At 52.0% G+C, this 25,731-nt stretch overlaps 1 protein-coding gene across 1 annotated transcript in view; it reads left to right on the top strand.

Moving 5' to 3' along the window:
* The first annotated feature begins 1,107 nt into the window (after nucleotides 1-1,107).
* PAPPA2 (pappalysin 2) overlaps nucleotides 1,108-25,731 on the top strand; it is an 87,563-nt gene continuing 62,939 nt past the window's right edge. The window contains exons 1-2 of the mRNA XM_053950297.1: nucleotides 1,108-1,579; nucleotides 6,802-7,864. Coding sequence (XP_053806272.1) covers nucleotides 1,108-1,579; nucleotides 6,802-7,864 — 1,535 coding nt within the window. The remainder of the gene's footprint in view (nucleotides 1,580-6,801; nucleotides 7,865-25,731) is intronic.

Below are 25,731 nucleotides of genomic sequence, written 5' to 3'. Positions count from 1 at the left end.
ATCTCACTGAATCTCCCTGCTGAAGTTTTCCTAGTCTCCTATGCCATGTGCTGGTGTGAGGGAGTCTTGGGAACCAAGAGGAAACTTTGGGGGTTTGTTTTCCCACCTGCATGCTTTGAGAAACTCTCCCTAGCAGCGCTGGTGCTGTATCCTCTGGCAGAGGGTGGGTGAGATGCTTCTCACACTGCTGCCCACTCCCTTGGTGCATTCATAGGGGTTTTTTGGCTTTTGGATGTGGTTTGCTCAGATAAGGCACCACCACCCCACCTTCTGCACGTGTCATTGTTTGGGAAAGGAAAAAAATAAAAGCAAGAAAAAGCAGAAAAATCTTTTGCCGAGGAGAGACCCTGAGTCCAAGACAAGCTCTCCCCTCGCCTGGGGCAGGGCTGAGGGAGGCTGTCCCCTCCTTTCAGCTTCTTTTCCTCCCCTCTAGGTGATGGAGATGGAGGACGGAGGTGAGGTGGGAGCTACAACAGGAGAAAACACGGGCAGGGACAGGACAGGTGCTGTCCCAAAACCCCGAGGGCGGGAAGGGGGTGCGGAGGGGACCCAACGCCCGGAGGGTTGTGTCTCCTCCGCATCCCCTCCCCGCCAGCATCCTGGGCAGCGCCCGGGAGGGCGGAGGGAAGGGAGGGCGATGCTCCGCTCGGGGTTTATTAGATTGGACATAATCATCTTTAAATAAGGGCAGCCCCCCCTCCACACCCCTCCTTGAGGTGGGGGTGGGGAGCGGAGCGCCTCGGGGCTTTCTAGATAAGGGCGACTAACGCATCCCCCGCTCCCGCAGGCAGAGCCGGGCAGCGCCGAGAGCCGCGCAGGGTCCGCCGTGCCCCGGGAACCCCGGCTGCAGGCAGAAAGGGGGTCCCCGCTGCGGTGCTCTCGCCTTCCTTCTCCTTCTCCTCCTCCTCTTCCTCCTCCTCCTCCTCCTCCTCTCGCAGGAGCAGAAGGGAGGAGAGCGGTGCCGGGGAAAAGTTGGGGGCAGCGGCTGCGGCGGGGGGCGGGGGACTGTGCCCCGGCGCTGCCGCCCGCCGGCCCCCTGAACACCCCATTTCCCCCGCGGCCACTCGCCCCCCACCTCTCAGCCCCCAAACTTCGTTCCCAAGGAGGATGCTGCGCGGCGGAGCCCCCCTGGCCGCGCTGCTGCTGGCGGCGCTCAGCCTGGCCCGCGGGGAGCCCCCGCCGGTCTCGGGGTGCGGGATGGAGGCTCCGAGCCGCCGCGCCGCTCCCCCGCACCACCCGTACGGGCTGTACCCGCAGGGTCCCGCCGCGCACGGGGCGCTCGGAGCTGCATCCCCGCGGGGCCGGAGACCGCGGGGAGCCAGGGGAGGAGGAGAAGAGCCGGAGGGCGAGGCGGACGGCTGGGGCCGGGGCCGGAGCCGGGGGGAGAGGCGGCGGGGCCGGGAGCCGCAGGTACCGGACCCTCCCCGGGAGCGGCCGCTGCCCGCCCTGTACTTCTCGGGCGGCCGGGAGCAGCTGGCGGCGCGGGCGGAGGCGCTGCCCGCAGTCCCGCGGGAGGAGTTCACCCTGGAGCTGTGGGTGAAGGCGGAGGGCGGACAGAACAACCCGGCCATCATCGCAGGTAAACCCCGGCAGGGAGGGATGGGGACGCGGCACCCCCCGACCCTCCGCAAACATCCGCACGGGGGAACTCCCTGACTTCCCCGCTCTGGCAGGTGACACCCTGCGCCCACACCCGCGTTGTCAGCACCGCGGGCGTGGAATATTCCTCCTTCCCTTGAGACCAAATCCTAAACCATCCCCTCCCCTCTGTTCCCACCCGCCCCGTCGTCCCAGCCCGCCCCCCTCCCCTACCCCCCATCCCGCCCCGACTCCATCTGGTTTTTCCGTCTTCCCTCGCCGGGAGCTGGTCCCTCTGCGTGATACGCTCCCCATGATTCCCCTCCCTTCCCCCCCGGCCCACCAGTCCCCCCTGCCCGGGGCTCCGGGCACACTGAGGCGCTCCAGGGCTCCCGGCGGGTCCCCGGGGCGGTGGCCGCACGGTGGCAGCCGCGCCGCACTCACGGCCCGGCCCCGGCCCGATCCCCCAGGCCGCGGCCTCGAGGGCTCTGCGGAACGGCTGCGGGGCAGGGGGCGGCCCCAGGGGCTTGTTCTACCCATAACTGCCCCCTCAAGAGCTTGCTGAGACACCGGCAAGGGGTGAGCGAGTCCTGTGAGGAGCAGCTGAGAGTGCGGGGGGGCTCAGCCTGGAGAAAAGGAGGCTCAGGGGGGAGCGTATTGCTCTCCACAACTACCTGGAAGGAGGATGTAGTGGTTGTCTATCTCTTCTCCTGAGTAGCAAGTGATGGGACAAGAGGAAATTACCTTAAATTGTGCCAAGAGATGTTTATACTGAATACTAAGAAAAATTTCTTCTCTGAAAGAGTTGTCATGCACTGAAACAGGCTGCCCAGGGAAGTGGTGGAATCACCATCCCTGGAATTGTTAACAAATGTATAGATGTGGTGCTTAGGGACATGGTTTATTTGTGCACAGGAGTGCTGGGTTAACTGTTGGACTTGACCTTAAAGGTTTTTTTCCAACTTTAATGATCCTGTGATGGAGAAGCTGAGGAGACCAGAGAAGACTGTCACAGAGGCACAGAGCGGGGCAGATGTCACCTCCTGCAGTGGTGCTTCATTCAGCTGTGCCAGGATGGGTATTTTGTATCTGGGTACAAGCTCGGCAGGGCAGTGCAAGGATGCTAGGAAGGGCTGGGAGCAGATGGCAGTGCCAGGATGTCTGGGGTCCCCACAGTGCAGGCTCCTGTATTTCTGTGCTGCCCCAGCCAAGCTGACTGGGGAATCCCTCTCTCTATCCTAACTCTTCCTTGGCTTGTGATCATCCCACTGAACCTTCCTCTGCTTTGCCTGGTCCCTTTCACTGATTTATCTCCTCAGTTATAGGGCAATAACCACACCTGTGCTGTGGAAGAGGTAGGAGGGACGAGCTGGAGTCTGTGGCAGAGGGGAAAAACAACCGTGTACAAGGAAACTACCAAACTCCCTAGAAACAACCAAACTTCCTATCCACCCCTCTGTCTGCCTTCCCATTGGCATCCTCGATGCCCCCCTGCTGGCAGGCAGCACCTTGGGATGCATGGAGCACAAACAATTCCCAGTCATCACAGCAGCAGCACAGCTGTTTTCATCTGGAGGTCTGGCCTGCAGGTGCTGGGGTTTGAATTTCCCAGCTAGCCAGCAGTGTTTTTTTATTACTATTTTTTATTCTTTATTTTTTAATTTCCTTCTGGAGGGTGGGACAGTTGTTAGTGCTGAAAGCACCGCCCGTGAGCGCTGGCATTCCCTCGAGTAATATCCCCCAGCTTCCCTGCTCCAGGGTTTGAGTCAGCCCCAGGAACCTCCGGCTGTCTGAGTCACTGCTCACTTCCCACTGTCTCCTGCAGTTAGGACCAAGGGGCCTGGGTGTGGGTGGCCAAAGGGGGCCAGCCCCAGTGCTGCTGGCATTTTGTGTGAGCAGGTGACAGAAGCAGCTGCCAGCCCTCGGCAGGTGCCGAGTCTTCTGATCTGCTGCTCCTGCTCTGTCAAAAGAGAGGCGACTGAGCTTGAGGTCGTCCAGAGGTGCGGAGGAGCTGGAGATGCTCCAAGTGTCCATGTGTGAGGGAAGGCAGGAGGAAAGCAGGGCAGAGCTGAGATCTCCCAGCATCAGTGCCTGGGAAATAAGGGCAGGCTAAGCAGCTCTGATCATGGAAAGCAAGCTGTCCTGTCAGCTGGTGTGGCTGCTGCTTGGATTGAAGGCTCAGGAGTCACTGTTTTTTTTCCCCTAGATGCCACATTTTGTCTCATGGCCACCCTGGATGGGGCTGTTCATCCTTAGTCATTCCTTCATGGGGGGATTTCTGCTGGGGTATTACCTGCCACAGCCACTCTTAGGGAAGGAAACTGGTCCTTCTTCCTTGTCCTACTCATTTTGGGCAGCAGACTAGAGTCCTTTCATGTGATGCTGTTTCCTTTTCTACCTTTATTGTCTCCCTTCCATCTATGCCTGCTCTGCTTCTGATGAACCCCAAGGAATTTCCCTTTGTGCCAGGCTGAGGTTCGTTTTTACTCAGATTGTAGGTGATTTTGATGGGTCAGATCCTTCACCAGAGACCATCTAAAACATCTGCTGTATCTAAATCCAGATGTCCCTGAGCTGGTTCCCACTGCATACCCTGAGGGGTGACCGTGACTAGAAGTTCCTGGCCTTTGTAGCACCCCCTGGAGCCGATTTCCCCCAGTACCTGGGTCTCAAAGCATGACTGAAAGCTGCTCCTTGTGCTGCAAAACTCCTGGGAGAGGCTGCTTGCAGTGTGGTCCTTACAAAGGGGCACACTTGATCTCTTTGTGGGCTTTTTCTCCACGACCTCCCCTGGCAGGTACCGTCCTCTTCAAATTTTTTTGCAGTGTTACCAACAACTCTTGTTTCAACCCCCAGAGGCAATTCCCCTAAGGCACAGAGGGGGAAAGCCCTAAACCAGGCTAGAGCTCTTCTTTCCTGCCTGAGGGATCAGAGGCAGAGTTGTACTCAGAGCTGCTATGGAGACACCTCACACTTCTACAAGCAGCTTTCCCTTCTGGTGGGTTGCCTCAGAACAAAATACCAAGCTCCTTGGCAAACTCTGGGGTCTTCAAACTGCTCCCCTGATGATTTGTCATGAAGGCCCTTGAGAGGTGTCAGGACCTGGTCAGGACCTTTTCTGCAGTGGTTGCTGGCTGTGGGACATGCTGCTCTGCCTGCAGAACCTTCACTGCTGCTGTTGTGGAGACATCATCCCTGGCCATGTCTAGGATGAACCAGCTGCTGAATTACTGATTTTCCTCCCCTGTTGTAGAGCTGGCCTTGGCCTTACTTACATCCCTTTGAGGACTTTGTTGAAGTCCTTATACCTGGTTTTGGGCTCTTACATTTCTTTTGGCCAGTGCTGAACTCAACTGCCAGGTTCATCAGTGCTGAACTCAACTGCCAGGCATGGCTTGACTCCAGAATGGGTTTGTGAGGATGATAGCTTACTCTCATCCCAGGGGCTGTTCCATCCCTGGTGCTGTTTTCCCCATTTTTATCTTGGGGTTTAATCAATTTTGGGGCACTCTGAATCATTTCAAAGTGCATGAGTTTTCCCAAGAGAGAAGGCACCAAGCCCTGTTTCCTCAACCCCAGTGAGGACCAAAAGATGGCTTTTGAGCATGCAGGTCTCAGCACGTTTCAGCCAGCACCCAGCCCAAAAGTACTCTCTAGCTTTGCCTTCTCACTTTTGCAAGGCTCCTTTGCTGGCCTCCTGCTTTTTGGCTTCTCCTGGTCTCAGCTTCCCTGGTCTTTCTGCTTCCCTTTCACAATCCACCAGAAAACAAGAGTTGGCCAAAGCCCATCCGCCCACGGAGGCTTTGTGCATGGCTGCCTTTGTAGTGAGCAGAGACAGGGATCCATGCCCAGGGTGGTTACGGCCATGGGATGGTTTAGAGGCCACCACCCATCTCACCCTTGGTGAAAGTGATGGATGGAGGGAGGGATGCTGCTTCCTGGGGTGCAGCAGGGCTTGACGTGGCCTTTGCCAGCTGTGTTTCTAAGGGGGATACGTGGGGTCATGGTAACCTGGCTTCAGAAACATCCCCTGGATGAGAGCCAGGAGATCCTGCTCCTCCTGGAGTTCCTTCTGTTCTGCACCTCTGCTTCTCTCTACTGGCCTCTTCACAGTTCTGGCAGCAGGTGGGGTATCCCCAGGGACAGGCAAGACAGTGGCACAGGCAGGAGTGCTTTGTTTTGGACCACGAGGTCCTGATGCCATGAAGGTGGGCAGGCAGTGTATGTGATGGGAATGGCACAGTGAGTGGCAGGCAGGAAAAGCAGGATGGAGGATAAGAAATACCACAGCAGGAACATAAAAGAGTGATGAATGGGAGAGCAGGGTGCCCCCCAGAAGACACCACTGGTCGCTCAAAGAGTGACTTCAAGCTCATTCACCTCAGCCAATGGCCTGCATGAACGTCCTGGCTGTAGTGATTTAGGAGCCCAGAGGCATTTATTTCAAGCAGCAGGTCCCTTTATCCTTGCCAGTGTTTAAGTGCCATATGGCCACTGATTCCCAATGGCATTCCATGCCTGCAAGCCTCTGGTTCTTTGCCATGGGCACTCAGCAGCCTGGGGGAAAGTCAGCACAGCTCCAGGTCTTGCCCAGACTAGAACAGGTTTGCAGCATGCTTGGGCACAGAGGGAGAGGCTCTTCCTGGAGTGGATTTATGTTCAGGTGACCTTAGGGGCTGAGGAGTGCACTCGCCAGGCTGGAGGCAACACAGCCCTCTCCAACCCTCTCCTGCCAGCAGTGGATGCATGACTGGGAGGGAAACTGGAGCATAAATGAGAGCTGTAAATCTGCCTGGAAGCTGTTGGGGAAGCAGTCCCTGGAGGAGCCTGTATTGCTTTGGGTTGCTGTGCTCTAATTCTTAAAAGCTTTGGCTCGCAGATAAAAAGCTTAGCCTCTAATCCCATCCCGCCGGAGCACTTCTACAGAGAGCAGCTCAGAAACACCTCGGTCTTCAGCCTCTCCTCCCATCCATGCTCTTCCTCCCCTCTCCATCCTGCCTCTCTGGCTCTGCCATTATTCCTGGCTGCTCCACCTACTCATCCAAATGATTTTGAATGGGGGCTGGGGTGTCGTTCCTGACGGAGCACCCACTGCCCAGCCTCTGACCACCTTCATTTACCTGCTGCCGAGGACCCAGCCTGTTCTTCAGAGAGGAGTGGTGATGCTCTCTGGTCCTTACCAGCTCTCCTTTCTCTCTCCATCCCTGTCCTGACCTGCTGCAGGTGTCTTCAACAACTGCTCGCACTCAGCCAGCGACAAGGGCTGGGCGCTGGGTATCCGCGCCCTGCAGCTCAGTGGCAAGAAGGACGCCCGCTTCTTCTTTTCCCTCCGCACGGACCGGGCGGCCACTGCCACCGAGGTGACCTCCCACCAGCGCTACCGCCCCGAGGCATGGACACACCTGGCCGCCAGCTACGATGGGCGGTGGATGGCCCTCTATGTTGATGGGGTGCGGGTCGGCCGTTCCGGCGGGCAGGAGGGACCCCTGCACAGTGCCTTCATGTCCTCCTGTCACACGCTGCTGCTGGGGGGAGACGCCTGGGGGACCACCCACACCTTCCGGGGACACCTGGCTGGGCTGGCCCTGTGGCGTGGTGCCCTGTCCCAGTCCCACCTCCAGCGTTCCTTTCTAGAGGAGGTGGCTGGGGAGATGGCAGGGCTGGCTCTGGCCGCTGGCTTTGCCACCCCGGAAGAATGCTGGATGCCTTTTCGGGAGGGTGCCTTCCCCCAGCAGTGGGTGCTGCTGTCCCCACCATCCCCCATCCTGCGGCCCCTGGGCCCCCCTGCCTGTGGGCAGACTGCCTGCGACAACGTGGAGCTGGTGTCCCACTACAACCAGCACTGGCCGCTGCGCAGCTGGAAGGTGGTGCGGTACCGCGTGGTGAACCTGGCGGAGGACGATGGTGGGCGGCCCACGGTCAGCTGGGAGCAGATTTGGCGGCAACACCGGGCTCTGAGCGAAGCTTTCCGGCCCTACAACATCTCCTGGCAGCTCAGCTTGCTGGAGGTACACAACTCCTCTCTGCGCCGCCGCGCCGTCCTCCTGGGCTGCGAGCCCAGCAAGGTGGGCAACGAGCGCTGTGACCCTGAGTGCGAGCATCCCCTCACCGGCTACGATGGCGGGGACTGCCAAAGGCCCGGCCGCTGTTTCTCCTGGAAGCGCCGCGACGGCGTCTGCCACATGGAGTGCAACAACATGTTGGACGACTTCGATGACGGCGACTGCTGCGACCCGCGGGCCACCGATGTGGCCAGGACCTGCTTCGACCCTGACTCGCCCCAGCGGTAGGCGTGGGGTTTGTGGGGGGTGGGGATGGGATGCTCCCTCTCCCCAGCACCTGCTCTGTGCCTGGGTATTGCTTCCGACCAGTGGTTTTCCAGTGTGGGAAGGCAGAGGGGCGTTTTCCCATGGGATGGGTGTGTTTGCCATCAAAAGAAGTAAATCCTACGGTGTGACAGGGCACCCCTTGTGAAACCCTGCCAGCAAGTGTTTTTCCCCCCCAGGGACACTCCTCCCCCCTGTCCCCCTGCCAGGAGGATTCCCAGTGCAGAGCTGCCAGCCTGTGGTTACGTGCCAGGGAATGTGGGCATCCCTGGGGTGGGCAGAGCAGCCCGTGCAAAGGATATTGCTTACCCTGATGCCCTGCTTGGCATGTAGTTGAGGAATTGCTGCCCTTTCCCACCTTCTTTGGATGTGTCTAAAGTCTGATTTCTTAATTTGTGTTCAAAATGCCTTTTCTTGACGCTGGAGTGGGGAGAAGGAGGCAACCCAGCAGTGCTAGATGTGAGGTGCAGGATTTGGAAAGGTGTGGGTGGGTGTGCATAAGCCTTCCTGAATCTTGCCCCAGGGAGTGATGCCCATAAGGAAATTCCCTTGGTTGGAGGAGGATGTGTGCCTTTACCGTGTGCTGCAGGTGCAAAATACCTTGAAAAGCCACATGGACTAAAACCCATGGAGCATCAATATGCTGTGTTAGGGGACCCTTGCTCTCCCCAGAGGTCTTTGGAGTCAGCAGCAAGTGGGGGATGGAGAGGAAGACCAATTGACATGATGGGGGACCCCTGGCAGTTGGGAACAGTGTCCTGGTGCAGCCGGTGGCTTGCACCCACCTGCTCTCCTTAGCACTCAGGGCTCTGCTACATGTACTTTCTCTATGGAGATGGGGAAGGGGACAAAAAAGTCATGGCATTTCCTTTTTTTTTTTTTTTTTTTTTTTTTTTTTTTGGTGGGGGGTTGTTTTATTTAAAGCAGTTTCTGTCTCAGTGTCAGAGAAAATTCATTCCCTGCTGTTGGCTCCTGGTGACAGGCAGAGGTGCCCACTGGAGTGGGAGGGGTGCAGCTCAGATGGGAGCATCTGTCAAGAAAAGTTGCAAGGGAGGGTTTTAGGGATACATCTGTCCTTTGATCTTCTTTCTCCTTTGCTTTTCTTTCCCTGGGCTGTGGGAGCAGATAGGCTGTAGCCATGAATCCCTTTCTCCTAAGTCTGCTTCTCTCTGCTCCTTCCCAGGCAGGACACGGAGGGAGGAGGGAAGCAGGTGTCTCTGTTTGGGCAGTGGTGATAGAGAGGAGCAGCACTTTCCCAATCCCTTCCTGAGTCCTTCTCACCCATCCTTAAGTTGCCTGAGGAAACCCAGGAGAGGATGGGGAACCTTTCTTCCAGTGCATCCCAGTGACACAGAGAGGCATCACACCGTGTCCCTGCCCAAGCAACCCTCCCCAGATGTTTTTCCACCTCTGGAAGTCTCTTTGGTGACAGCCATCATTGCCACCCTGTGACCACCTGTCCCCTTGTTTCCCATGCTGTGAGCCAGCATGGAAGTGCTTTCCTGATCATGGAGCAGATGAAAAGCCTCCACAACAACTCTCCACTTGTGGTGGACATCAGCACCCAATACCACTTGTCCTTGGCTTTGGCAGGGCAAAGGCTCTGTCCTTGCCTCTGTGTGCAGTTAGAGAAATGTTTTCATCCTCAGACAAGAAGGGCTCCACCTTAAATTGAAAAAGGCCAAATTTTTGCTGGTATGAATCAGGGCTTCCATTTGTCAGGATTTTCCCCTGAAAGTTGGGAAACAAAACAAAACAGAACAAAAAAACTCCTTGCTTCTGTGGGAAAGGAATGGGAAAATGGGAACACTAGGGAAATAACAAATCTTTTGCAATTTTCTTTCCGCAGACCTCATTGGTCTGCGCAGAGAACAAGAATGATTGATTGTAGGCTAAACTCAGAAAAATGAAATCCAGTGTGCCTGGCATTTGGGAAATGAGGGGGCATGGGTTGAATCCTTCTGCCACTGAGGTCTTCTGATCTGCTTTTGGCTGGCTTCTTCAGAGATCACAGGAAAAAGGAGTCATTGAATGGTTTGGGTGGGAAGGACCTTTAAGTGCATCCAGTTCCACCCCTCCTGTGATGGTCGGGGACACCTTTCACTAGACCAGATTGCTGAAAGCCCCGTCCAATCTGGTGATGCTGGTGGACATCCACCCTCCCTGTGCTCATCCCTACTGAGGATGGTTTCTGGGGAAGAATATATGTTTCTGGGAAAACTGCTGGGAAACTAGTAGTGTGTGTTTGGGAAAAACCGAGGTGAACTTGTGCTTGCCGAAGAGCATGGCCAGGTTTGTGGCGTTCCCCCAAGACTGGTGGGTGAACCCCAAGACACAGTAGCAGGGGACCCCAGCCTGGGGGGGTTTTGTTCAGGCAGACCTGAGTGCTGCTGCATTTGCTGTAAGGTATTATACTTAAACGAGCAGGGCAGCTGGCAAACTTACAGAAGGATTTTTAGAATGGAAGCCAAAACAGAAGAAATAATGTGAAATAAAATTTAACAAAGTGCAGAAAGGAGGCACAATAGGAGCCAGGTGCTTTGATGCAAATGACAGCTTTGAGTCTGTAACTGAAGGAGAGCAAGCTGGCTGCTCCTCACCCAGATGTGTCTGTTTCCTCATACCTGTGCCAGAGCCCAACAGGGAGCTGTGGCTTTGGGACAGTCAGGAGAGAGGGAACCCTCACTGCAGGTGATCTCTGCATCTCCTTGCCAATCAAGATGGCAAGAACAAAAATCTTAGGATCTTTTTCATGGGTTAAATCATCTCTACTTCATGTCAAGGCTTTCACAAAGAGTGGTTTGGATGTGAATGTTTCTTACTACGGCCAAAAATAATTGAATTGAGAAAGAGCGAGATGCTGGGCAGTTTCTTACCAGCATTGTAGACAGATTCAATACATTTTGGTGAGGGGTCTCAACACCGTGTCTTGTCCTTCACAATTGTAAGCACTCAAGCAAAAGCTTTTTCCATCTTAACACATTTCTGATTTAAAATTCCCTCTTGGGCTGCAGCTTAGAGAGAGGTAAATTAGAGGAAAGAGCTGAGGAACAGTGGTGGCTTCAGTGCTTCTTAGCTGGTGAACATCTCATTATAATTCCAGGGCTACAGCTGGTGCCAGCTTATACCCTCACCCAGGGGAGGGAAATGAGATTTGGATAGAAGGATTCATCTTTTTTTTTTTTTTTTTTACAAGGGTATGTAGTGACAGGACAAGGGGGAATGGGTTTAAGCTGAAGGAGGTCAGGTTTAGATTAGATATCAGGAGGAAATTCTTCCCTGTGAGGGTGGTGAGGCCCTGGCACAGGGTGCCCAGAGAAGCTGTGGCTGCCCCTGGATCCCTGGCAGTGTCCAAGGCCAGGTTGGACAGGGCTTGGAGCACCCTGGGATACTGGAAAGTGTCCCTGCCTTTGGAAGGGCATTGGAATGAGTTGATCTCTAAGGCCCTTTCCAACCCACAACATGCCAGGGTTCTGTGAAAACTCTGCTGGGAATGGAGCCAAGTGTGGCTGAGGCAGAAGCTGGGATAAGAGTTGGTGCTGAAATGATATCAGTGGGCACTGAAACACACTGCTGAGTCCTTCCTGCACCTGCTCCGGTAGCACATGGAACAAGACAAGTCCTGCTGTGCTATGAGACAGCTGGACCACCACCCACGGGTGAAACCCACCAGTGGGACTGTGCATTTGTGGCAGGAGGGAGACTTAGGCAAGAACTCGGGTGGAGAGCTGTGTGTAGACAGCCCCGCAAGGCAGCCCAACAGGAGGCATGGGAAGCACGTCACAGACTTCCCATTCACCCCTGGTCCATCCTATGAGGAACAAGGGCACAGGCAACATCAGGGGAGTTCCTGACTTATCATCCTTCACCTAGTTTTATCCTGATTTCTAGTGTTTTCTAGGAGTTGCTGGCAGTCCAGTGTCGGGGTCTGGAGTAAAATTTGCCTTAATTTTCTGCAGGCTCCCATCCTCTTGCAGAGCTTAGAGTGCTGCTGTAATTGGTGCTCTTGGAAGGAAAGCAACAACAGCTCATTAGCAGCAATTAACACTCAGCGAGGGTCCCCCTCGGGCACTTAGTCAATGAGAATCTGGTGTGTGACACAGTTAATGTGAAAAGAAAAACCGGAGGGGAGTCGGGAGAGCAAAGTGGGTAAGGGCAGAGCTGCTGGGCCTTTCATCTTGCTGCCCAAAGTAATGGCAGAAATAACCCAAGTGACAAAAGGAGGTGAAAAATGATGAGGTGTCTCCAGGCTTGGTGGCCTCTGCTGGGATGACCAAAGCTGTGATGTTAAAATGTACCTGATTAACTGGACACTTGATTGGCTTTAGCACAAGCTTAGCTGGCCTCCCTCCTAAGGGACTGGTGCTTAATTGGGTTAAGGCTGCTTGGGAGCCTCCTGCTGTTTAAGCCTTGCCTTCAAAAGCTGATCCAGATTAACCTCCCTAAAAGTCTCTGGTGGACAACCACGAGGAAGAAGGAATCACTCTGAGCTATCCTGGGCACCTGAGCAGCCCCTTGTCAGGAGATGTTCAGCTGAATGTGGTTGGACCTGAGAGCATAAAGGGTGTCAAATTGAGAGCAGGTGAGGAATGAGGTATCCTGGGGCCAGAGCTGACCTGCCTAGGTCTTAATCCCAGCCAGATGGTAAAACAGCATTCCAATTAGCTGCTCTCTTCCCCTTCTTCTTCCCTTACTACAGGAAACCTTAGTAGGTCTTTCTTACTGTGAAAGAGGGCAGGCACATGCAAAGTTATTGCAAAAGCTTTGCATACAATGTCAGGCTGCTGGCACTGCTACAGAGAACAGATTCAGCTGGAGATGGTAGGTGTCTGCTGCTTGTGGTGCTTGGTTGCTTGCAGGGTGGATGGGAAGAGGGTGTTTTCAGTGATTTTCACTGCCTCTGGAGTGGCAGAGACTATGCTGGTCCCGTGAGGAATGCATGGCAAGGAGGTTCTCTGCTCAGAACCTGAGCTCTGGCTGCTTTTGAGCTCCCTCTGGCACCTCTTGGAGTCTTACTGGCATGTGCCTAAATATTGTCCTGGTGTATCCAAAGAGCCTCAAGTGCTGGGCTTGTGGCTTTAGAGTGGTGAGAAGGGGAGTGCTTTGGAAACACCAAAAGTGGCAGTGGTGGGTTCACTGACTTCTGAGCTTGCTGCTTCTAGTCTCTGGAAGACCTGCTGGAACTGTGGGGGTGCAGGACTTTTTGCTGCAGCCTGCTGGTGGGTGCTTTAAAGTTTTGTGACTGCTTGGATTTGAGCTTATTGTAAAACTTCTCCTTTCCTTGTAGGAAAGTCCCTTCTCTCTGAGCTTTCCTATGGATTAACAGTTTTAAAACTTAGCAAAACAGGAGGGAATGTTTTTGGTAGAGCCATTATATCAGGTGGGCAGGTCTCTTGCTTGTGATGGGATTTAGAGGCTACACCCATGTGAAGGTGCCTCAGCCTACCCAAAGCCCTAGCTTGGGGGTGAAGACCCCAGATTTGCTTTTGATCTTCTCAAAATGTTGGCTAGTGTGGAGATAGATATTCTCTGATTGGAGAGTATTTGGCATGTTACCACTGCTTGGTTGCAGGAGCCCAGCAGTGGGACTTTGCTGCCAAGAGAAGGACTTGGGATGGTGAGAGACTGCACTGCTGTGGCAGAGGAGGGGGTGTGGGGGCTCCAGCATGGAGACCCCCTCCAAGGGAGGCACACCAGGGTCTGACTCAGCCCATCCAACAGCTGGAGGGCAGTGGGACTGCAGAAACTACTTATTTCCAGAGGGAAATAACTAAGGTGCTGCCATCCAAGGGCCTGGGCAGGCTCTCAGGAGCACTTTCCAAAGGCAGAGGGCTCGATGTGGTACCCCCTGGTGGGGGTCAGGGCTCTGTTGTGTTACCCTGCAGGGCTGGAAGAGCAGCACAAGAGTGTAGAGGTGTTCAGCTACAAGGGGAGGTTCCCAGTCCCATCTTGTTGATGGGCACAAATCTTCCCTGCTTCTTTTTTTTTTTTTTTTTTTTTTTTGGTGCTAAATTAGGAAATAAAATCACAATAATGCACTTCTTTTCTTGCCAAGGTAGAAAGCTCAGGGGTTAATTTCCAGCAGGCCTCTGGGGGAGGATGAGTCTCTCTCACTCACTCCCATCAGCCTTCCTGTAAGCATGGAGCTGTCAGGCAGCGAGTTCCTGAAGGAACCTGCTCAGTTCCCCAGGGGTGACCACATCTCTGTGGGAGAGGGAGAACATGATCTGCGTGTGACTGAGGGCACAGGGGCCCCTGCCCAGTGGCTGTAGGCAGCCTGGGTGCTTTTGGGGAAAACAGTTGTCCCAGATGTGAGCTATTGTTCTCGAAGACACCACTGACTCGGGGGCTCACTTGAGGGGGGCCGATTGTGTTGGGATGGCAATTGTGAAGGAACAGCGTGTGTCCCATGGCTGGGAGGGGTCGCTCTTTGTTAGGCCTCCCCAGGGCTCCTCCTCATCCTACTGTACCCTTGCCTGTGGGTGGAGGACACCAGCCGAGGCCTGGCCAGGCCCATGAGACCCCAGGAGCTGAGGTGGCAGGAGCTTGGCAGCCATCTGGAGGGACACCCGTCGGCCGGCGCTGACAGGGCTTCTGGGGTGATTTCATCTGCCTCGGGTTGGCAGCCTGAGCTACGGCCAGGGGAGTCTTCAAGTGAGCATGCTGCTCTTAGCTTTCCTTGGCCCAGCCACCACTGTTATTTAGGGAATCAAATTGCTCCTTTCCAGAGGGCAGGGGGGTGAGAGGGAATGAGTCCAGCACCACCCAAACCAGTTGAGATGGTGTGAAGCAGAGGACTTGCTTTGGAGGCTTTAAGAAGGATGAGGATGCTGAATGCTTGTGACTGTTGCCTCACAAGGGCTGTGCTGGGGATGAGAGGCAGCCTTGGTTTTATTTTTTTTTTCTGTTAATGTATGATTGTTACACTACAGAATTTCCCCAATAAATTATCTCATGTCCTTTTTATATCTGTGAGGAAGGCATTTTTAGAATACTGGCTTGTGCACTTTGTGCTCTGGCTGGGACACTCAGTTGCCTGGATCTAAAAAAAGTTGGAGGCTTGGGACTTGGTTTTACCCTAAATAAACCAAAATATATATATGCATATAAAAAGCAAGTTGGAGATGTTTGGCTTGAACAGATTTCTTTTCCTCTGCCTCAATCCCTTTCCCTACCAATATCATGGTTATAAGTTCTTGCCCTTCAGTGAGAAGTTTAGGGTGAATGTAGCAAAGTTTTGGATGTTTTGGGAAGACTAGACATCGCCACCATTGCCATGGTGAAGAGTGCACGAGGAGGGGCTTATTGACCACAGGGCTGTGTGGTTCCTCTTGAGCAGTTAGCTTAATGCCCTGGGAGCAGCATCCTTGCTCAGCATATTGATCCACTGCTGTCAGGCCTGTTAAAGCATCCTTATCCTGACAGTGCCCAGGAATCTGAACAGAAGTGACAGGCCAGAGACTGGAAGGGTGGCATTCTGGTCTTCTGCCACCCTTTTATTGCCTATGCTGCCCTGCTGGTGGATGGGGATGCCCATTGCAGCTGCCTGCAGGCTCGTCTGGCACCAGCAGAAATCCTTCTCCAGCCTTGCAGTGTCTGTGATGCCTTTTCTGCTGCCCTGTTTGTCAGTTTGAGGCTGGATGAAGAAGAAAGTCTGATTTTTTTTTTTTTTTCCTCTTCTCCTGTCACTTTGGCTGTTTTCGGAGATGGCTTCAAGCTTGGGGTTCTGCCTTTTTACACCCATGCAGAAACCAGTTTGTGGTCTGGCCCCTCTTTGCCAGCCATGCCTTCTGTCAGGAGGTGACCAAGCTGCCTCCTGATACACCTCAGTCCATGTTTCTGTCCAGCCTTGACTGATTGCAGCACGGGTCTCCACACACTCCCTCTGCTGAGGCCTGGTGCTGAAGGTGATGTGCACCAGTCCCAGCTCCGTGGCTTTAGGAGCATGTGGCAGATCCTCACTGCCACATGTGTACAGTAAAATGCAGTGAAGAAATGATGTCTGGCTCCAGATCAGAAGGCTGAAGGATCTGCTTTATTAACACTATACTATATTACATTAATATACTATTTGAAGAGAACCTATACTATTCTACATACTTCTTACTTACCTAACTCAAACTCATGATTCCCTGCTGAGAGTCCAAGCCACAGCTGGACCCAATTGGTCACTGAACCCAAACAACCTTCACCAGAATCCAACCCAGCAATCACTTCAGGTAAACAATCTCCACACCACATTCCACATGGGGAAAACAAAGGAGCAGAGATAAAGATTGTTTTCGCTTCTTCTCTCTGAGAAGAGACAGAATTATGTCTCTCTGTCCAGAGGATGTGAATGTCACAACATGTGCTGTAGGGTCACCTTCACCATCACACCCAGTCCACTGCTCTCCCTCTTTCCCAGTAGCTGAGATCTATCCTGTGGAGCAGGGTGCTGTGAAAGAGGAGGAGACATTTGGGAAGAGCTGGACACTTGCTTTCCCTTGAGCAGCAGTGAGGTGTGGGTGCCTCACTTCTCTGAGCTCCTGTGAAAACCCTGCACAGCAGAGGTCACATCTTTCAATATGCTTGGAAACACCTGCCTGTGCTGAGGGCAAAGGTAATTGTCAGCCAGGGAAACTGAGGCACAGAAGCCTTGGACATCTTCCCCCCAGTCATGCAGCGATGAGGTGCTGCTGTTAGTGCTGGCATCTGGTCCTTCTGCCTCCCAGTTCCTGGGCAGGGAGGAGAGGCATTTAATGAAAGATGAAGCTGCTGTGTCCTGGCTAAAAACGAGGAGAAAAGTTGCAGAGTTCCCCTCTGTCTGGAGGGCTTTAATGAGCCCGCTGGCACTGAGACAATGCTCAGCCACGTGAAGCCCATGCAGTGGTGGGGCAGGAGAAATGCACCCACTGGGGTTATCCCCTCTCCCTTACCTCGGCAGGTTGTGAATTGCACTATAAAAATTGATAGTGAAAGCTGGGCTCCTGGTGACCCTGAGCTGTGTTCAAAAACCATATGGCCTCCCTAAGCCTGGAGCATTACTTTGTTTTAGGCAAAAAAATAAGATAACTGATTTACAGATCTGTTCTTGTAGCTTAGGTGGGACAAGACTGATCTGTGCAACTTTAGGCAAAAAAGACCTGTAAAAACTTTGTCCTGGCCTGGGATGTTTTTTCTCATTTTGCTTTGAAACAAACAATCCAGACAGAAAGTGAACCATCCCTGACTTTGTTTAGCTTGGAACAGGCTCTAGAATAATTTGCCACCGTTGAGTTCTGCCTCCCAAAACCGCACAGGGCTGCAAACATATTTCTCCATTTCCCCTGCTGCTGCTTGCTTGCCCTCTCTCCCACACGCTGTGTAACTCCAGGCAGCATTGGCATTGCCAAAGGAAGGTGAGTGCTTACCCAGTGCTGTGGATAGCAAGTCTCTCCCAGGCTGTTGGTGGGTGCTGGAGCAGGGATGGTGCCTATGCTGGGCTTTGGAAGGCAAGGCTGGACTCCTCTCCTTCCCTAAGCTGCTGCTTCACTGCCTTTCTCCCAGGCAGAGGTCTTTTTCTTCCCCTCAATGGTTCCAAACCGGCTCTTTAACTCATTCTTTTGATTTTTTTTGACTAACTCCCTGCAACTACAGCTCTTTCCATGTTTTCAAGGATGATGTCTCAGAGAAGCTGTGGCTGCCCCATCCCTGGAAGTGTTTAAGGCCTGGCTGGGCAGGGCTTGGAGCAACCTGGTCTCATAGAAAGTGTCCCTGCCAATGGCAGAAGGATGAAATGAGATGGTCTTTCAGGTCATTTCCAACCTAAACCAACCCATGATACTTGAACATGGAAGTGGGAGATGCATTACTGGGGTGGAAGCAGGTGGGGAGCTGTTGTGTTTGTCTCCTTTGCTTATTCCACTAATGAGGACAAGAGGCAACAGTCTGTGGCTCTGAACATTCTAATTGCTGCTTCACTGTGTTTTTGATGGGGGAGGGTTAGAGACATCAGGGAGATATCCCTTTGAAATCTGTGAATTTTCAGGTCCTTGGGGTTTTTTTTTTCCGCTTTATTCTAAGGGATCTTGCTGTGACCCTCACCCAGCCCTGCTGTACTGCACACATGTCATTGGATCTCCTCTTTGTAGTGCCTGAACCTATGGTTTGGTTTCAAACAGGTAAAAATCTTGGGCCTCTGTGTTCTGCAGCCTCACAAAAAAGGCAGCCAGGAAGGAGCTGCTCCACGGATGGGAAAAATGAGGAATAACTGCAGCCTTGTGCTTGGTAGACCTTGGGGGGCTTTTTTGGGTGATAACCCCTGATATATGCCCTAGTTGGAGCAGGGAGGCTCCAGTCAGTGCTCACAGGCTCTCTGGAATAAATATCAGGGTTTAGTCTGTCCATTGCTTCTTAGCAATTAGTGCATTCCTTTGGAGCTCACTCCTGTTGATGTCTTTGATGTGTGTCAACCCCAGACAAATGAAGATTTCTGCCTGGGAATTCCCCTGAAGGATTGTCAGTTGGGAGCCTGTAGGTTGAGTTTAAACCCAAGAGTCTAAGGCACACGTGTCTTTTCAGCTCCCAATGAGCTGTCCTGTGAGCAATGGGTGCATCATCCATGGAGATGGTCCGTGCATGCTCCGCTCCCACCGTGGAAGCATCTGGGAGCCTGGCTGTTCTCAGCGACAGGCCTGCATCATTGCCTGGTCTAATGAAAGACATCCCTAGACCCTCATGGGGCTCAGATGGGCTGCGTGCTGTAGGATGATCTCAGCTGTGAGGAAATGGTGAGCCTCTCCGAGGAAGAGGTGGCCATGATTCACTTGGATAGAAATAGAAAAGCCAAACACGCAAATGGAGACTCCCTATTGACCACATTCCTGCAACTGAAATGGGTTTTTACTACCTATTCCAGTATTCATTTGAAAATCATATGCATTTACTCATACACACTACAATCAGATTGTTTTTAAGCCATTAAGGCCCATTGGGTCAATAACCAGCATTTTCAAAAATCTATTAAATTCCCATTTCCGTGGAAATAGAGCTTTTACAATTGATCATGGCTACTGACTCCCATTAAAATAAACCCTAAATGCTATCAACTCCCCCAAGATGTAGAGCACTAAAAGACAGTTTGCCAGGCCAAATTTATCCCAGGGGAAAGTTGATGGCCCATTATGCTTAAGCAACATGAGAATTGTCATGTAAGTCAGGAAGTTTATGGGACTTGCATGGATTTGTCTTCCCTGAGGGGTGAAAAGGAAGGTTCATGGGTTGAATTTAATGCTAACACAAGCTCAAAGCCAGACTCCTGCAGGAGCTTTTTGGGAATATTTAGCTTATTTTGAATTAAATTTCAAGTGTGTGTAGAGTTTGGTTGTTTGGCAGAAACAAGTGATGATTTAGGGCTGAAGTGCTGTAAGAAATGCTAAATTTGTGGACCAGTTCTTGGTGGCACAGTGTTTCCTATGTTGCCTAGGTCTGCACAGCAGAGATGCTCCAGCCCTCTCATCACCTCTGTGGCCTCCTCTGGGCTCACCCTGACAGGTCTTGTGTTTTCCTTATGCTTGCAGCTCTGGGACCCCCAGCTCTGGACCACTGCTCTCACAAGAGCAGAGTAGATGGGAAGAATCCCCTCCCTTGTGGTCCTGCTGGCCACACTTTTTTCCATGCATGGGAGGCAAGACCTGTGCCAATCCCAAAACTGGAATGGAGTGAGCCGGTGTGTCCCTGCTGAGCACTGGGGATGGAGGGTTACAGCTCTCCCATGGCAGGCTCATCCCCAGAGGTGACCCAAAGGCCTGGGACCCATCGATGTGCCCGTTGTCCTCTCTGGGAATGGGCAGTGGTTTCCAGGACGTGCACCAAGGCTGAGGGAAGAGCAATACAGAAAGAAGAGGTCCCACATCTTGGTGCGGCAGAGAAGCATGGGGAGTTTGTGACCCAGCTGTCCTTTCAGATTAGGGCTTTGCTGCTTGCCATCTCTGGCAGACGGCTCTCAGGACACAGGCTCGCTGCCGGCGTCAGCCCAAAGCTGCCGTGCCCCTTGGAGGAGAGGTCAGGTAGTCCCTGCCGAGCCAGAGGCCAGGCTTCCCTTGTTTGTCTCCCTTCATGCCTCCTTCAATCAGCTTCACTGCAGCCTTCTGCTCCCTCCCACAGCCCCGGATTTCTCTGCTGTGTGCCTGATCCAGCACTCCTCTTCTTCCTGCTGTCATCTCCTCAAGACCTCTCTTGCTGGGGATGATGTCTGTGCTATGGGGCCACATCTAGATGCTTCCATGAGGCCACTCATGGAAAAGAGTGGCCTCCTCACTCTTCTCCTTCCCTTTGGAGGGGACCCCTTCCCCTCCAACAATGGGGTGATGTTGGATGGTATTTGTGATGGGAGTGGAGGAGGCAATGTAGTGAATTGGTCCTTTCCTCCCTAAGAGAGTTTAATTTGAGGCAGGTGGAGAGGAGCATGTGGGTTCCTGTTCCTGGATGGAGTGTAGGCAGCTATCCCTAGAACAAGTGTTGTGGGGCTTTCTCTTATGATGGGTTCTGTGTCAGGCAGCAGGACCACTGGGGGCTATTGGTGGTTGGCCTTGGTGCTTTTTGCAGTGCAGGACTGACTCCAGGAGCTCAGGAGAGAATGACTACAGGTCTATCAAATAGCCACAACCAGCTTTTTTTTTTTTTTTTTTTGGAAACTGAAAAGCAGCTTGAACAAAATGCTGGTGTCTGAGTATGTCTCAAAAACCTTATTTCCTCCAAAGGTATGCTAGGGCTGGTGGTAGCTCAGTACTATCTGGGAAGCCTACACAGGCACATGGAGATGTGCTGGGATTCCCAGGACAGCCATCCCCAGAGGCCCTTGGACAGGCTGTGGTGCCCATTATGTGCATGGCAGTGAGCTAGCCCTGCCCTCAGGGTGCAAATATCAAAGACCCAGTGTTTTTCTGTGACCCAAACATTTGATGCACACGTGCATCCTGTTGGCACTGGTGTCCTGAGGGTGGCCACCATGGTGTGAGAGCACAGCTGGGGGTTAACCTCTCCTGAGGCTTATTCTCATGTATTCAGCACAACTGGGGGACCATGCTTGGTTCAGACCCTAAAACATGAGCACCAGCATGCAACCAGCCTTAAAATTGATCTCTGCCCTCTTGCCCTGCATGTAAGCTGTCAACAGAGCTGTAACAAGATCCAGAGAGGAAAGCAGCATGTGGCAGAAAAGCCAACAGTCTCTGGGCAGGCTGATAGGGAGGAATTAACACAGCTTTCCTCTGAAGTCAGGTGTCCTGTTGTGATGCCAGAAGCAAAGACAGCTCCTTGATGCCTGACTGTAGCTTTGCTCTATGTTAAGGAGAACTTTGAATGTATGGAAGTCAACTGTGATGACTGTGGAAGTACTGTCAAATGTCCCTCTGACCTTGACTCAGAGGCATATTACAGTAGGGATCTGCTATTGACCTCCAAACCAAGATGATAAGGCCAGCAAAGCAATATTTGAGTAATTTAAGCTCTGAGTCATCAGAACTTTGTTCTTCTGGGTGACTTCAATTACCCAGATATCTGCTGGAAGAATGATACAGCAGCTCACAGATCATCCATAAAGTTCCTGGAATGTGTGGAGGACTGCTCCTCACGCAAGTGTTGGATGTGCCAGCCAGGAATGAGGCGCTGCTGGACTTGCTGCTCACAAACCAATAATACCTGGCTTGTAATAGCTTGGCTAGTGGTAGTCTTGCCTGCAGCGATCACAATATTGTGGATTTTGGATTCTGCTGCAGTGCTGGTGGTTAGTGCTAAGACCAAGGTTTTAGATTTTTGAAGAGTAAATTGCAGCTGGCTCAAGGCTCACTTGGGAGGGATTCACTTCCATGCAGGCTAAAGGAGTGAGTGCTGGGAGTTTTCAAGAGCGTTCTCTGAGAGCCACAGAAACGGTTCATCCCCTTTAAAGGTAAGAGAACCAGGTGGGAACAGGTCTTTAGAGAGAGGACAACTCGATCATCATGTCTCATTGTGATCCTTGTTCACCCTCTTGGACATCTCTGAATGTGCCATATCAGCTTTTCTCCAGTTGTGTGTCCTGTGCTCAGTCCTTCTGGATCCAAGGGTGGCATTTCCCCTGCAAATGTGTTGCATCCATGACATTTATCTACAAATGTTTGTATTTCTGCACTATTTCCTTTTGCTTTTTGCCCCCTGCTCTATATTCCTACATCCCACACTTTTGGAGTTGGGGGGGGGGACTTGCCACCTCCCCAGCGATCTGTCATCCACCCAATCCCACTGACACTTCAGCCCCCATCCAACTGCTGCCACCATTTTAAAATTTTTTTTCTTTGTCTTTATCTTGAGCTCTGTTCCATTACCATGTGGTTAAACTTGGAATAAAGGTGGGGACCATACTGTAATTTTGTCCAGGGATCCATCTCAATTACACTGAGCATCAGCTCCTCAGCAGACCTGCTTCTTCCTTCTTTTGCCCTTATTTCTAAAAGGATCTTTAACTCTTTGTTTTCACCAGAGTCAGCTTAATTTCAGGGAATTCCATTTCCCTGACAGCTGTGATGCAGCAGTGTCTGCTGGTCAGTCCTGGTTTTCAGTTCTTCATCCAAGACCTGTGTTCATCCCTCCATTTAAGTTGATCTGAATCCATTCATTACAAATTAAGGCCAAGTTTTCTTTTTCTCATCTGCTCTTTCATAATTTCTGTGCTGCTTACCAAAACCAGGTCTAAAATATCATTGCCTTTGGCTGATTCAGTGATGATTTAGTGAACAACTTCTTTAGCCAACACTTCCAGGAATATCTGGGCCATGCCATTGTTAGCAGCACTTATTTTTCAGCCTATCTCAGGGCAAAATGCCCTGCAGGCTTTCTGGTCTAACACTAATTTAATGTATTTCTTTCCCAAATCTGACCTCAAGAAGTTATGTACTACCCTCTGACGGAACATAGCTGTGTGCTAGCAATCTGCAGCCTTCTAGCTCCCTTTCCCCTGTAAATCTATGTGGAAGGGTCACAGCCTTGAACTACAACATGTCTTTTTGATCCCATCTGCAGCTTTTGCAGAGAGTGCAGCTCTCTGACCCTTCAGCATCTGCTACTGCTGCAGTCCCATGCTCACACATGGAGATTGAGAGTCATCTCTGAATCCAACAGGAATTGCTCGTACATAAGGGAACCTCCTGATCCTGAAGGATCCTGTTTTACCCTCTCACCCTCTTTGGCATCTTGACACTCAGCCACCCATGCAAAACTTAAACTGTCCTGCCAGTGATGGCTGCTCTTCTACTCATGCTGTCAGTCCCTCAGAGGTGGATTTTTCCAGGCATGTCCAAGAACTCTGTGATGTCCTCATCCCTTGTGGACTCAAATGCTCTTTGGCTGGAGTCCAGCACCCAGTGAAGTTGATGAAAGGCTCCTGAGCACTACAGAGGGTATTATTCCAGCAGTGTTGTGCTTCCCGTGATCCCAGGAGAATGTCTGGCTCTTTCTCAGCCTTCCCTTCCCATCTTGCGTGTGTTTTGTATCTGGCTGTGTTACCAAAGCCTGTCCAGATGAGAGTCATTTGGATGTTACTGCCTTGTCAAGTTGTCATGATGCTGGCAGAGAATGTTTGTGGCGTACCAGCAGAGTGCTGGACTGGAGTCAGAGCTCCCAGACATGGTCATGGGGATGCAAATAGTCTTAGTAAGTACAGAAGGACTTAAAAACACAGCATCCCCCCAGCTGCATTAGTGCCAGAACTTTTGGGGCAGGTAAACGCAGAGTGTGAGGCAGCTGCAGTTATAAGAATGACCATCAGTCTCGTCTGGAAGCAGAGCAAGGAACTCATCGGGGCTCATCCTCTGTGCCAGGTCACACCATGTTCATGCTGTGGTGGTGGGCTTTGTCTGCCTGTGGCAGGGAGGAAGGGAGGCAAAGCCAAGGTCTGATGAGAACAGGGATGAGGGTTCCCAAATTCTAGCAAGGAAGATTCATTTATGCAAGCAGAGAGCCCAGGTGTGGAGGCCCACCTACTCAGACCCCCTGCTGAAGATTCACCATGAAGAGGAGTCCTTTGGTGGGCCAAAATGGAAGATATCCACTTTGGCTCACCATCTGGAGGAGCATCTCTCTTCATGGATGAATTTAGAGAGTCTGCTCTCCCAAAATATTCACGCCATTTGGATCAGCACCTGTCTTCATGGACTGAGCTGTGACTTGGAGACAAGGTTGCTGTGTTTGTCATTAACCCTTTGCAGCCTTGGAGAAATGTGTTACACACATGCTAAAAATGTTATTGGCAGACTGGTGCTCATTTCTGGGAAGTCTGAGGGATTCCTCATTTGTCAAGCAGAGGTCTGGGGGAAAAGGGAGCCTCTCTGCTTGCAGGAAGCAGGAAGAGGAATTTCCTTGCAGTGGTTGAAAGACATGAAAGCGGAGCCAGGAATCCCCTGTGACTTCTTTAGGCTGTATGGTTAGCTGGAGCTGGCTGGGTCTCAAGTATTTTCTAGTTGTCCATGGAGGGCACTTGGGCAGCTTCCACCCAACCCCACTCCCACATCCCCTCTGAAAGGTCTACAGGGAAAAGACTCCTATTTTTGAATTGCAGTGGAATTCCTGTGGCATTACATGCTGCACCCTTTGTGGTACCCAGAGAACTCAGTTTGATTTATGGTACTACAGGGGGTATGTGCTGGCCTGGCTTTTCATTTGGAGGTGCCATCTTTTGTATCTTCTTGGTCATGGCCACTGTGGCCCCAAGGCTTCCTGTTATGGTGTAGTTGTCACTAAAAAGTGCCACTCTTGCCCCTCTTCTACCACGTCAGGCTTGTTTTACAGCTTGACTGTGTTTTCTGCTGCCCCATGGATTAGCAGATCCTCTCCTCTCTTCCACCTGCCCACCAGCAATGGTCATGTTGTTGCTCCCAGAAATTTGTGCTGGAAAAGCTGCAACAGCAGCTTTTCTCTCTCTCCTGGGTATATCAAGTCTTCTCCTTTGACCAAGCCAGCTCAGAGCCTGACTTACAACCCTGGTTAGGAAGGTGTTGTCTCCCCTGTGGTCAGGACAAAAGTTTCCAAGGAAAAACATGAGAAAAGAATGTGAGTTCTCCAGGGAGATCTGGGATCACGGGTGTAGTTTGATTTTTCAACTGCTCAGAAAGGAAGCTTTGGTTCTTTAGACTTTAATAAGGTAAGGTCTAGTGCAGTAAGAGTTTACTGTGCAAATCTACTGTCATTTGATGACTTTCCCCCTTGATACGATGGGGTGACACAGGGAAAATGGAGCAGGACTCCAAGAAGACAATTGTCAGGAAGCAGTGGACCCAATTGGGAATGTGAGAAATTTGGATTAAACATTGGGAATTATTTTTAACTTGAGGATGCTTAAACGCTAGAATAAGTTGCCCAGAAAGTTTGGGAAACCTCTGTCCTTGTGGCTGTTCAGGCCCCAGATAACCTTGAACAATGTGATCTAATTACACCTGGTTTTGAACAAGGAGGTCAGAATGGCCTGTGGAGATCTTTTCCATCTGCAGTAGAGTCTCTGATTCTACTGTTCTGTGGTGACAGCCACTAAAGCTGCTCCATTTTCTTTTCCTTTTTTCAGCAGCAAGAAGCACCACAGGGTGAAGCACCCTCGTTATGTCCCATGCAAGTAAAACAGGATGCAGTGTAGTGCCTTAGTGTCACATCAAACAGTGTCATTCAGCAGCACTTTGAGCCAATATCACCTGTTGTAAGGGAATCCATAATTTCTGGGCTCACCCCTTCAAATACCATCATTTTGGATGGTGTTCATTCCCATACTCATGTCTAATAATGTCATTCCATAGCCCTCCCATCCCTAATCTCTCCCTACTCTTGCACATACTCTTCTTGCAAG

This window comes from Vidua chalybeata, chromosome 9 (assembly GCF_026979565.1).
Source record: "Vidua chalybeata isolate OUT-0048 chromosome 9, bVidCha1 merged haplotype, whole genome shotgun sequence".
NCBI lineage: Eukaryota > Metazoa > Chordata > Aves > Passeriformes > Viduidae > Vidua > Vidua chalybeata.
Note: the sequence above shows the minus strand (reverse complement) of the source record. Positions and strands in the feature narration are given on the sequence as shown.